General features: G+C 46.6%; 1 protein-coding gene across 3 annotated transcripts in view; it reads right to left on the bottom strand.

The window, feature by feature from the left end:
* Nucleotides 1-13,175, bottom strand: part of LOC139581473 (slit homolog 3 protein-like) — a 517,437-nt gene that overhangs the window by 185,710 nt on the left and 318,552 nt on the right. For 2 of the 3 annotated variants that reach the window (XM_071411265.1, XM_071411267.1), the window contains 3 exons: nucleotides 8,085-8,156; nucleotides 3,434-3,597; nucleotides 1,525-1,669 (listed from right to left, as the gene is read on the bottom strand). In XM_071411265.1, coding sequence (XP_071267366.1) covers nucleotides 1,525-1,669; nucleotides 3,434-3,597; nucleotides 8,085-8,156 — 381 coding nt within the window. The remainder of the gene's footprint in view (nucleotides 1-1,524; nucleotides 1,670-3,433; nucleotides 3,598-8,084; nucleotides 8,157-13,175) is intronic. The other variant, XM_071411266.1, reaches the window with a different exon arrangement.

The following is a 13,175-nucleotide window of genomic DNA, read 5'->3' as shown; positions in this document are numbered from 1 at the left end:
AATGCCCCAACGAATTGAGGCTGTTCTGAGGCCAAAGGGGGTACAACTCAATATTAGGAAGGTGTTCCTAATATTTGGTATACTCAGTGTATATTTAGGCAGGAACAGGGAAAGCTTATACAGAGACGTATACAATACAGACTCTGCTCTAAGGGATCTATTTACTCTGATTCCTAAACTACAGATTGACTGGATACTGTTGTTCCTGAGCAGTGGCTGTAACAGTAATTCGAACCTGGCAGAGGAACGTGAAAACAATTCTTAGAGAAATGACTATCGGACCCCAGCAAAGTCCTGACAATACATAATTTCATTAGTGGTATATCGTTTCTGGCTATAGAAACCGCTGCAGTAATGTATCCTACCCTCCAACCTTAACATATCCATTTGTTATTCAAAGGTCATAAACTATTGGCATAACAACAGCGGTGTAGAAACGGTACATATCAGAGCAATTACCCACCTGTCCTTTAGCGCAAACAAGAGTGGGAGCGATCGATATGTATATCAAATATCCTGACTGAGAAGATATGGACGCGCTCCAAAGTAGAGCGGAAATTCAATCAGCCTGTGGTACGAGGCAGCAGACAAACACGCCGCACAGCCCCCCACACACACACACACACACACACACACACACACACACACACACACACACACACACACACACACACACACACACACACACACACACACACACACACACACACACACACACAAACACACACACACACACACACACACACACACACACACACACACACACACACACACACACACACACACACACACACAAAAACACACACACACACACAAATACACACACACAAAAACACACACACACAAATACACACACACAAAAACACACACATCCCCACCAAACAAGGGTAGTTGGGTCCTAGAAAAGCTGCACCTTATCTCAGTAAGTCAAGCCACTAACAAGGCCCCATGGGGTGCAGAGAAATGTCTGAGCAACCTAGCTGAGACTGATCTCTGAGATGGGGCAGGCAGAGAAACCGCAGATCCATAGGTGAGGAGTCCAGTCAGTTAGCCAGCCAGCCAGTCAGTCAGTCAGTCAGTCAGCCAGCAAGTCAGCAAGTCAGCCAGTCAGTTAGCCAGTCAGTTAGTCAGTTAGTCAGCCAGCCAGCCAGTCAGTTAGCCAGTCAGTCAGCCAGCCAGCCAGCAGCCCAGAGGATAGAAGAGGATGTTTTTGTCTCAGTCTCAGTACAGAGTAGAGACAGACACCAGGCACCTGGACCAGCAATAATGAGCCTGTTAACTGATGGAGCTAATGGGGTTTGTTCCATTACAGGAGCAGGTAGGTAATAATCACACAGGACGATTTGTACAAAAACAAAAAGACCAGTGTGTTTTGTACTCTACGTTTTGTACAAAAACAGGATGTTTCCATATGAACTACACAACATTCTGAGTTTACCAATAATGAAGACAACGGGTGATATACATGAATAAAAGAGGTAGTGATTGTTAAAAAGCATTGTGGGGTAAAGTTAGTCTACTTACATCTCTACGATGCCCTCTGGTAGGTTGGCAGGGATCTCCGTCAGGCCCTTGCGGCGACAGTCCACAATGTTGTTGTTGCAGGTGCAAGAGGCCGGACACACTGATGCTTGGGGAATACAGGTATGAGGCTTCGCCTGAGCTGGGCCTGAGAAAGAGAGAGAGAGAGAGGGCGATAGAGAGAAAGAGAAAGAGGAAGAGAGGGAGATCAAGAGAGAGAGAGAGCAAGAGAGGGTGATGAAGAGAGAGAGAGAGGGCGATAGAGAGGGAGAGCGAGAGAGGAAGAGCAGGAGTGGGAGAGAGAGAGGGGGAGAGGGAGAGCGAGAGAGACAAAGAGGGAGCGAGAGAGGGAGAGAGAGACAGAGAGACAGAGAGGGAGAGACAGAGAGGGAGAGAGAGAGAGAGGGAGAGAGAGAGGGAGTGATAGAGAGGGAGCGAGAGAGAGAGAGAGAGGGAGCGAGAGAGAGAGGGAAAGCGAGAGAGAGATACCTTTTTTTTACCAGCACAGGGGCTCTCTGTCTCTCTCAAATTTAAATTTAAGGTGCTTTATTGTCATGGGAAACATATGTTTACATTGCTAAAGCAAGTGAAACAGATAATAAACAAAAGTTAAATAAACAATCAAAATGAACAGTAAACATGACACTCACACAGTTCCAAAAGAATAAAGACATTTCAAATGTCATATTATGTCTATATACAGTGTTGTAACGATGTACAAAGAGTTAAAGTACAAAAAGGAAACTAAAACATAAATATTGATTGTATTTACAATGGTGTTTGTTCTTCAGGTCACAACAGGTCACAAATCTTTCTGCTGTGATGGCACACTGTGGTATTTCACCCAATGGATATGGGAGTTTATCAAAAATGGATTTGTTTTCAAATTCTTTGTGGGTCTTTGTAATCTGAGGGAAATATGTGTCTCTAATATGGTCATACATTTGGCAGGAGGTTAGGAAGTGCAGCTCAGTTTCCACCTCGTTTTGTGGGCAGTGTGCACATAGACAGTCTTCTCTTGAGAGCCAGGTCTGCCTTTGGCAGCCTTTCTCAAAAGCAAGAGTCTGTACATAGTCAAAGATTTCCTTAATTTTCGGTCAGTCACAGTGGTCAGGTATTCTGCCACAGTGTACTCTCTTTTTGGGGCCAAATAGCATTCTAGTTTGCTCAGATTTTTTTGTAATGTGTCAAGTAATTATCTTTTTGTTTTCTCATGATTTGGTTGGCTCTAAATGTGTTGCTGTCCTGGGGCTCTGTGGGGTCTGTTTGTGTTTGTGAACAGAGCCCCAGTACCAGCTTGCTTAGGGGGCTCTTCTCTAGGTTCATCTCTCTGTAGGTGAAGGCTTTGTTATGGAAGGTTTGGGAATTGCTTCATTTTAGGTGGTTGTAGAATTGAACGACTCTTTTCTGGATTCTGATAATTAGCGCGTATCGACCTAATTCTGCTCTGCATTCAATGTTTGGTGTTTTATGTTGCACACTCACAAAAGTTCCACAAGAATAGAGACCTTTTAAATGTCATGTTATGTCTGTATACAGTGTTGTAACGATGTGCAAATAGTCAAAGTACAAAAGGGAAAATCTCTCCTCTCCTGTGTTATTGTCTTTATTTGCAGGTTGATTAAGGGGCTGACTCTAAGGAGAACTTTATTTCTGCTGCGTCTGCCTGCTGGAGATTCCTCAGCTGATTTATGGCTGCAGGGAGGGGGTGGGAGGTGTTCATTAGGGCCAAAAGTGAACACTTTTACCAATTATATCCTGGAGTAAATTAAACAAGAACACCAACCTATTCTACTGATTCAGTGGCTTTTCAATCTGAGCCATGAAAGAATGTGTTCATCTGGAGATAACATGGGTAGGTACATTGTTTAGTGTTTGTAGTACAGTGTGTTGTCATGGGGATTTAGTGTACCTGTACAGGTGAAGTCTTTCTTCTGGACGTCAGGGATGTTGAGGCCCCTCATGTTGGCAGGCGCCATGCACTGGGTGAAGGGGGCCAAGGCACGCCTCTGCCGCAGCCAGTCAGACAGCCAGGACAGGTGGCAGTCGCAGTGCAGATTGTTAGAATGTAGACGTCTGCAGAGGGAGGAGGGGAGAGAGAGGGAACAGCAGTAGTCAGTGCGGGTTGTTGGCTGCAGAGGGAGGGAGGAGAGAAATAGAACAGCCACAGTGTTCAGTGCCACAGTAGATGGCCAGTGGCATACCATAATGTATGAGAAAAATGACAAAATCTAAGGCTGAGAAGAATAATCCATTCACTGAAATATATGTCCACAAATTGTAAAGACCTTCTATCATTCCTCATGTCTAAGGCTACCTAGCAGATGGAACGGTGTTAGGAGTCCTCGTTCACTCATGGCAGCAGCGCTGTGTGTATGACTCTGTGACTCCTCTGTCCTTGACAGAGCTGTGTTTGTCATAACCAAGACCAAATAAAAGCTACTAATATGTGTCTGTATCTAATATGTGTCTGTATCTAATATGTGTCTGTATCTAATATGTGTCTGTATCTAATATGTATCTGTATCTAATATGTGTCTGTATCTAATATGTGTCTGTATCTAATATGTGTCTGTATCTAATATGTGTCTGTATCTAATATGTATCTGTATCTAATATGTATCTGTATCTAATATGTATCTGTATCTAATGTGTGTCTGTATCTAATATGTATCTGTATCTAATATGTATCTGTATCTAATATGTATCTGTATCTAATATGTATCTGTATCTAATATGTATCTGTATCTAATATGTGTCTGTATCTAATATGTGTCTGTATCTAATATGTGTCTGTATCTAATATCTATTCCTCTGCAGATGCAAGAATGGTCTCTCTCTCAGCCAACACCTTCATTTCCTCAAGTCCTCCCTCCCCCAAAGGAGAGGACAGGACACGATACACTGGGGCTAAATCCCTATCTCACAACAGCCATTACGGGACCGACTGGGCGAGAGGAGAGGAGCTGAGAGGAGAGGAAACAGAGGGAGAGAGGGAGGGGGGAGAAAAAGTCATGTCAGCAAATAAAACTGGCTCTATACCCTTTACAAAAAGTCTGCAAATGAAATAGGGGTGTGATCCGGTTAGGGGACAGGAATTGCTCATTGAGGATAGCAGCGTGGGCTGTAGTTTTAATGGAGCTCTTCCCATTATAAATCCAGTTTATAGCCTCCCGTTGTTCCGGATGAATTACACACCAGTGGGATTAGAGAGATGGACGGATGGAGGGGATGAGCGCCACACTGAGACGGAGCAGAGGGCTCATACACCACGACTCTGTGGTCAGCTGTGTGTGCATGCTTATGTGTGTGTGTGTGTGTGTGTGTGTGTGAGGTGAGCTAGGTGTACATGTTCGTCCTCAGAGCCTGCACAAAAAGACAACTCATCTCATCCAGTGATCCACACACACTGTGAAAACGACTGGCTACCCCTTTAGCAGTAGGAGGCCTCGCACTCTATTTGTCTGGAGTGATTGAATGGCAATGCACCATGGGGTGATATCATTTGATCTAATTGAATGGCTGCTGGACAAAGCTCGTAAAGAGAGCGTTGGGGTGAGAAACAGAGAGAGAAATAGAGAGAGAGGGAGAGAGATAGAGGGTGCAGAGCTAGGTAATCCAAGCTATTTCATCAGAAACCTGGAGCCATCCACCTTCCATCCCATCACTACATCGCCCCATCCCTGCTAAATGGATTACAGACATTTCTAAAGATTTGATTTAATAAGTTGTTTTTACGAGCAGTAAATTCAATACAGAGATCTCAGGGATATTAGAGCCAGAAAATTCAATACAAAGGAACTGGGAGCAAGAGGAGCAGGGGAGAGCAGAGGGAGCCTCGGCTCCGATAATTCAATACTGGCTAGGGAGCAGCAGGCTGGCCATCACAGCATCAGCAAATTCAATCCTGGGGAGGCGGAGAGGGGATGAGGAGGAGGAGGTGAGGGGGCTGGGGCTAAGCCTGTCTGAGGGGACTGATGGATGGGAGGCTTTCCAGAGCAGATTGCCGAGCCGGGGAGCATATAGCGTAGTCCTAATGCAGGGGGAGTGGACAGCTCCTGGCCTCCAGACCCCAGGCCCCAGAGGAGTACCGGCAGCAGGCAGGAAAAGAGCTGATGACTGGGGGTCTGTGGGCGAGGTCACTGCAGGGTCTGAGCCCCGGGTGTCAAGGTCGGTCTGTCTATCTGTCTGTGCGTATGCATCCCCAGACCCAGACCCAGGCCCAGACCCAGACCCAGACCCAGGCCCAGACCCAGACCCAGGCCCGACCAGATCAGACCTGTGTCTACTGTTGTCACTGGATCGTTGAGCAGTGAAACACTCAGATCACATGGTCATAAGAACCCCAGAGCCCACTGCTAATACACAAGGTCAGCCACAGAATGGAAACATCCGGTGAGGTTGAGCACTGTGGAATGATTTGAATTGATTGTGGTCGGGGAGACAGTGTAAGTGGAGCGGGTACAGTAAAAAAGTAATGCACCGGTCACAGGGGACAGAGACAAAGACAATGCCTGCTTAAAAAAACAGCATAGACCAGCATACATTTCAAGCTGGTCTATGCTGGTCTATGCTGGTCAAGCTGGTTAGTGCTGGTCTATGCTGGTCTATGCTGGTCTATGCTGGTCAGTGCTGGTCAAGCTGGTTAGTGCTGGTCTATGCTGGTCTATGCTGGTCTATGTTGGTCAGTGCTGGTCTATGCTGGTCAGTGCTGGTCAAGCTGGTTAGTGCTAGTCGGATGCTGGTCAAGATGGTCTGACCAGCAGGGTCTAGCTGGTTATGCTGGCACACCAGCCTTCCATGTGTTTTCCCTAGTGACCAGCCTTTTCTGTTTTTGGTGGTGACCACCCATTTCTGTTTTTGGTGGTGATCAGCATTCTCTGTATGTTTGGTGGTGATCAGCATTCTCTGTGGTTTTGGTGGTGATCAGCATTCTCTGTGTTTTTGGTGGTTGATCAGCATTCTCTGTGTTTTTGGTGGTGATCAGCATTCTCTGTGTTTTTGGTGGTGATCAGCATTCTCTGTGTTTTTGGTGGTGATCAGCATTCTCTGTATGTTTGGTGGTGATCAGCATTCTCTGTGTTTTTGGTGGTGATCAGCATTCTCTGTGTTTTTGGTGGTGATCAGCATTCTCTGTGTTTTTGGTGGTGATCAGCATTCTCTGTATGTTTGGTGGTGATCAGCATTCTCTGTGTTTTTGGTGGTGATCAGCATTCTCTGTGTTTTTGGTGGTGATCAGCATTCTCTGTGTTTTTGGTGGTGATCAGCATTCTCTGTGTTTTTGGTGGTGATCAGCATTCTCTGTATGTTTGGTGGTGATCAGCATTCTCTGTGTTTTTGGTGGTGATCAGCATTCTCTGTGTTTTTGGTGGTGATCAGCATTCTCTGTGTTTTTGGTGGTGACCAGCATTCTCTGTATGTTTGGTGGTGACCAGCATTCTCTGTGTTTTTGGTGGTGACCAGCATTCTCTGTGTTTTTGGTGGTGATCAGCATTCTCTGTGTTTTTGGTGGTGACCAGCATTCTCTGTATGTTTGGTGGTGATCAGCCTTTGCTGTGTTTTTGTTGGTGATCAGCATTCTCTGTGTTTTTGGTGGTGATCAGCATTCTCTGTGTTTTTGTTGGTGACCAGCATTCGCTGTGTTTTTGTAGGTGACCAGCCTTCGCTGTGCTTTTGGACACTGGTGACACTCGTTCTAACCCTGATAGTCATTCTGAATGCAGACTGTGGGTGATTTGTAGATCAGGTTCTTTCACATTTTAAACATAATTGAAATGTACTGCTAAAACATATCTGCCATGTGTGAAAATGTCAATTTTTTTGGCCTGTCAAAATTGAATTAACTAAATTATTGTAAAAAGAGGAAGTATTAGCTTTGCAAGCCAGCATAAAATGACTGGATATTCTGGCCAGGATATTCTGAAAAATCACAGCAAAGGTTGGTCAACAGCGAAAACAAGGCAGGTCACCAGCAAAGAAATAAATGAAGGCTGGTCAACAGCAAAAACACAGCGAAGGATGGTCACCAGCAAAAACACAGAGAAGGATGGTCACCAGCAAAAACACTGCGAAGGATGGTCACCAGCAAAAACACAGCGAACGGATGGTCACCAGCAAAAACTCTGCGAAGGATGGTCACCAGCAAAAACCCAATGAAGGTTGGTCACCAGCCAGTGCTGGTCTACGCTGTTTTCTTCAGCAGGGGCTTCAGACTGCCCCAGAGGTTCATGGGTGAAGAACTCCAGTGAGTTGGCATTCCTTTGCCCTGGCGACCGGAGAGGCTCACCAAATCAATCATCAGAGAACAAGGGTTGCCATGGTTTGTTGACAACAACGACAACAGTGTGTGTGTGTGTATTCATGGTGTAAGAAAGAACATCATGTTGTTTTTGGAATAAGTCAGAGCTCTTGAAGTTGTAACTTGTGGCGGTAATTGGGCCGTAATGATTATAAGCATGAAACAAAGGAGAGGTAACCAGTCATTATGGAGATGGATCCTGTTTCTACTCAGCTCCTTGGTGGCATTTCACAATGGTTGACTCATATAATCGTCATATACTCACAGAGTCCGCAGCTTGGGCATGTGGTTGAAGCTAGACAGAGGGATGAGGGTGATGTTGTTGTTGTTGAGGGTGCTGCAAAAGAAAAGAAAAATTGCCACAATACACAAATACCCTAATTTCACAAGTAGAAAAAGTATGTTTCACAAGTATAAAAATAGAAAAAGAACCTTGAGATAAAGCAGAGGACTAAGAAAGATAAAGCAGAGGACTAAGAAAGATAAAGCAGAGGACTAAGAAAGATAAAGCAGAGGACTAAGAAAGATAAAGCAGAGGACTAAGAAAGATAAAGCTGAGGACTAAGAACGATAAAGCAGAGGACTAAGAAAGATAAAGCAGAGGACTATGAAAGATAAAGCAGAGGACTAAGAAAGATAAAGCAGAGGACTATAAGAAAGATAAAGCAGAGGACTAAGAACGATAAAGCAGAGGACTAAGAAAGATAAAGCAGAGGACTAAGAAAGATAAAGCAGAGGACTATGAACGATAAAGCAGAGGACTAAGAACGATAAAGCAGAGGACTAAGAACGATAAAGCAGAGGACTATGAACGATAAAGCAGAGGACTATGAACGATAAAGCAGAGGACTAAGAACGATAAAGCAGAGGACTAAGAAAGATAAAGCAGAGGACTAAGAACGATAAAGCAGAGGACTAAGAACGATAAAGCAGAGTACTAAGAAAGATAAAGCAGAGGACTAAGAAAGATAAAGCAGAGGACTAAGAAAGAAACACAATGATTGAAAGAGAAAAAAACACAAGTAATGGACAATGAGCCTGTCTGTCTGTCTGTCTGTCTGTCTGTCTGTCTGTCTGTCTGTCTGTCTGTCTGTCTGTCTGTCTGTCTGTCTGTCTGTCTGTCTGTCTGTCTGTCTGTCTGTCTGTCTGTCTGTCTGTATCCACCAGTATACCAGTGTAGCAGTACAATAGCAGTAGTGCCCTTCACACTCACACACACAGTGCCTCTGATTGGTTTGAACAACAAAGAAGGCCTATATGTCTGAGTACTGATTGTCAGACACCTGCTGTCCAATCCACAGCACACTGCCCATGCCATATCATATCCCCTGCTCTGCAGTGTGTTGTGGGCCATTTGATGCTTCAGGTGCTGGTGTGTGTCCATAACAGTGTGTAATAAGCTTTAGTAAATCAATAATATTATCAACAGCAGTATAGAGAGAGAGAGAGAGAGAGAGAGAGAGAGAGAGAGAGAGAGAGAGAGAGAGAGAGAGAGAGAGAGAGAGAGAGAGAGAGAGAGAGAGAGAGAGAGAGAGAGAGAGAGAGAGAGAGAGAGAGAGAGAGAGAGAGAGAGAGAGTAAAAAGTAATTGCAGACGGCAGTCATCTTCCCTTCCTCTCCGTCCAGCAACAATAACTGTGATTAGTGCTACTTAGCTGACTTAATCTTGTAATATAGCCATCCCACCCCTCCGTCACTACTTAACCCCATCCACCACCTTCCACCTCCCCCATCCCCTCTGCACCACCTTCTCCGGGAAGGCCAAATGTGTGCCTGTTATTTCTCAATTTGGGACTTTAATGGTTCCTACTCTGTTCGGTAGCTAGAAACATAAAGTGATGAATCCTGTCGGCAAGACGACGGAGAAAGTGGAGCGGAGCAGAGGGTCGTTTTCCAGAGTTTTACTGTGTTCAGGGGGCCTACTGTACTATTACGGATAATGAGTGGTTTAGGGGAGACTACTTTAGTCCCTGTATTACCGGGACTAAAGGGGCAACGCCCTGGTAAAACCCTGTATAACTGGGGCTAAGGGGGCAACGCCCTGGTAAAACCCTGTATAACTGGGACTAAGGGGGCAACACCCTGGTAAAACCCTGTATTACTCGGACTAAGGGGGCAACGCCCTGGTAAAACCCTGTATAACTGGGACTAAGGGGGCAACACCCTGGTAAAACCCTGTATTACTGGGACTAAGGGGGCAACGCCCTGGTAAAACCCTGTAACACTGGGACTAAGGGGGCAACGCCCTGGTAAAACCCTGTATAACTGGGACTAAGGGAGCAACACCCTGGTAAAACCCTGTATTACTGGGACTAAGGGGGCAACGCCCTGGTAAAACCATGTAACACTGGGACTAAGGGGGCAACGCCCTGGTAAAACCCTGTATAACTGGGACTAAGGGGGCAACGCCCTGGTAAAACCCTGTAACACTGGGACTAAGGGGGAAATGCCCTGGTAAAACCCTGTATTACCGGGACTAAAGGGGCAACGCCCTGGTAAAACCCTGTATAACTGGGACTAAGGGGGCAACGCCCTGGTAAAACCCTGTATAACTGGGACTAAGGGGGCAACACCCTGGTAAAACCCTGTATTACTCGGACTAAGGGGGCAACGCCCTGGTAAAACCCTGTATAACTGGGACTAAGGGGGCAACACCCTGGTAAAACCCTGTATTACCGGGACTAAAGGGGCAACGCCCTGGTAAAACCCTGTATAACTGGGACTAAGGGGGCAACGCCCTGGTAAAACCCTGTATAACTGGGACTAAGGGGGCAACACCCTGGTAAAACCCTGTATTACTCGGACTAAGGGGGCAACACCCTGGTAAAACCCTGTATAACTGGGACTAAGGGGGCAACACCCTGGTAAAACCCTGTATTACTGGGACTAAGGGGGCAACGCCCTGGTAAAACCCTGTAACACTGGGACTAAGGGGGCAACGCCCTGGTAAAACCCTGTATAACTGGGACTAAGGGAGCAACACCCTGGTAAAACCCTGTATTACTGGGACTAAGGGGGCAACGCCCTGGTAAAACCCTGTATAACTGGGACTAAGGGGGCAACGCCCCGGTAAAACCCTGTAACACTGGGACTAAGGGGGCAACGGTCTGGTAAAACCCTGTAATACTGGGACTAAGGGGGCAACGCCCTGGTAAAACCCTGTAACACCGGGACTAACGGGGCAACGCCCTGGTAAAACCCTGTAACACTGGGACTAAGGGGGAAACGCCCCGGTAAAACCCTGTAATACTGGGACTAAGGGGGCAATGCCCTGGTAAAACCCTGTAACACTGGGACTAAGGGGGCAACGCCCTGGTAAAACCCGTTAACACTGGGACTAAGAGGGAAACGTCCTGGTCTCACCCTTTAATACTGAACCATATGCAGGGGAAAATGTCCCCTGCACAGGAAGGCCACTCACATATCTCTCACTCTTTCCTCCTTCTCACACTGGGAAGAGAGAGATTTTCCAAGGAGTGCTAGGGAGCTGGGGGGGACATGAATTTATTAACAGGCAGTGGAAATTATTCATGTATGTCAAGGGAAGCCAGGCTTACTCAATAAATTGACCAAGAAAAAAAGAAAACATTTTGTTTAAAAATGTTCCTTCAATTCACCAGAGGCTGAATGTATCACACCGGAATAAGCATCCGTGTGAGCGAAACAGCGCCCCTCTGTCTCTGTATGTGTAGGCCATCTACCTGACTCTGTCTGGTCAAAAAGAGTATGACATTGTTGCCGCCCATAGCAATGAATGCAAGAGAAGTCGGCGAGCGTTTGGCCTCCCTTCATAAAAAAAAGTATAGAATAATAGCCAATCAGCATTGAGCTAAACTAAGTGAGCTCAACTGTGAATGGTCCTGATGCACCAAGACAGTTGGATTTGGCTTCACTCCAGTCACATCACATCGAGAGCAATGCAACGGATGGACAGGTCCACCAGCTGGTCAAATGTGAGGGTGGTGTCTCTGCAGGCCAGCTCCCGACGGACGTCCTCGCGCAGACTGCAATTATAATGGTCGATCAGGGCCCTGTTGTTCCATCCCGCGCCAGCAGCCAGGGTCCTAAACTCCACGGCGAACTCCTGGGCGCTCCTCGTCTCCTGCCTCAGATGGTAGAGTCGCTCACCCGCCACTTTACCCTCGGGCGGGTGGTCGAAGACCGGGTGAACTCCTCAAACTGGTCCAACGCCACATCTCCCTCTCTCCACACGGTGTTGGCCCACTCCAGGGCTCTCCCGGTGAGGCACGAGACGAGGGCGGACACCCTCTCACGGTCCGATGGAGCCGGGTGGACGGTGGCCAGATAAAGGTTTAATTGTAACAAGAACCCCTGGCAGTTCGCAGCCCTCCCGTCGTACTCCTGGGGCAAGGAGAGACGGATCCCACTGGGTTCAGGCGGGAAAGGGGCGCTCAGGAGAGACCCCGGTTGTGCTGGTGGAGGCGATGGAAGAACTCCCTGTCTCTCCCAGCGGTCCATTGTCTGGACAACGCGATCCATGGCGACGCCAAGATGGTGAAGCATAACTGCATGCTCCTGGATGCGCTCCTCCACTTCAATGGCCAGGGTACCCTCTCCTGCTGACTCCATAGTTGTGGTCGGAAATTTTGTAATGGGTGCGTGTTGGTGGCAGGGAAGTCAGGCGCAGGAGAACGAACTTGGTATAAACGGAGTCGTTTAATAAGTGCTGACCAAACTCCAAAAACCAAAATATTTAAAAATAACAAAGTGGGTACAAAACCCGTCGCACACCAACACATACAGTGGGGAGAACAAGTATTTGATACACTGCCGATTTTGCAGGTTTTCCTACTTACAAAGCATGTAGAGGTCTGTAATTTTTATCATAGGTACACTTCAACTATGAGAGACGGAATCTAAAACAAAAATCCAGAAAATCACATTGTATGATTTTTAAGTAATTAATTTGCATTTTATTGCATGACATAAGTATTTGATACATCAGAAAAGCAGAACTTAATATTTGGTACAGAAACCTTTGTTTGCAATTACAGAGATCATACGTTTCCTGTAGTTCTTGACTAGGTTTGCACACACTGCAGCAGGGATTTTGGCCCACTCCTCCCTACAGATCTTCTCCAGATCCTTCAGGTTTCGGGGCTGTCGCTGGGCAATACGGACTTTCAGCTCCCTCCAAAGATTTTCTATTGGGTTCAGGTCTGGAGACTGGCTAGGCCACTCCAGGACCTTGAGATGCTTCTTACGGAGCCACTCCTTAGTTGCCATGGCTGTGTGCTTTGTGTCGTTGTCATGCTGGAAGACCCAGCCACGACCCATCTTCAATGCTCTTACTGAGGGAAGGAGGTTGTTGGCCAAGATCTCGCGATACATGGCCC

Source organism: Salvelinus alpinus, chromosome 7 (genome assembly GCF_045679555.1).
Source record: "Salvelinus alpinus chromosome 7, SLU_Salpinus.1, whole genome shotgun sequence".
In the NCBI taxonomy this organism is placed as follows: domain Eukaryota; kingdom Metazoa; phylum Chordata; class Actinopteri; order Salmoniformes; family Salmonidae; genus Salvelinus; species Salvelinus alpinus.
This window is presented reverse-complemented; position numbering and strand designations above follow the sequence as displayed.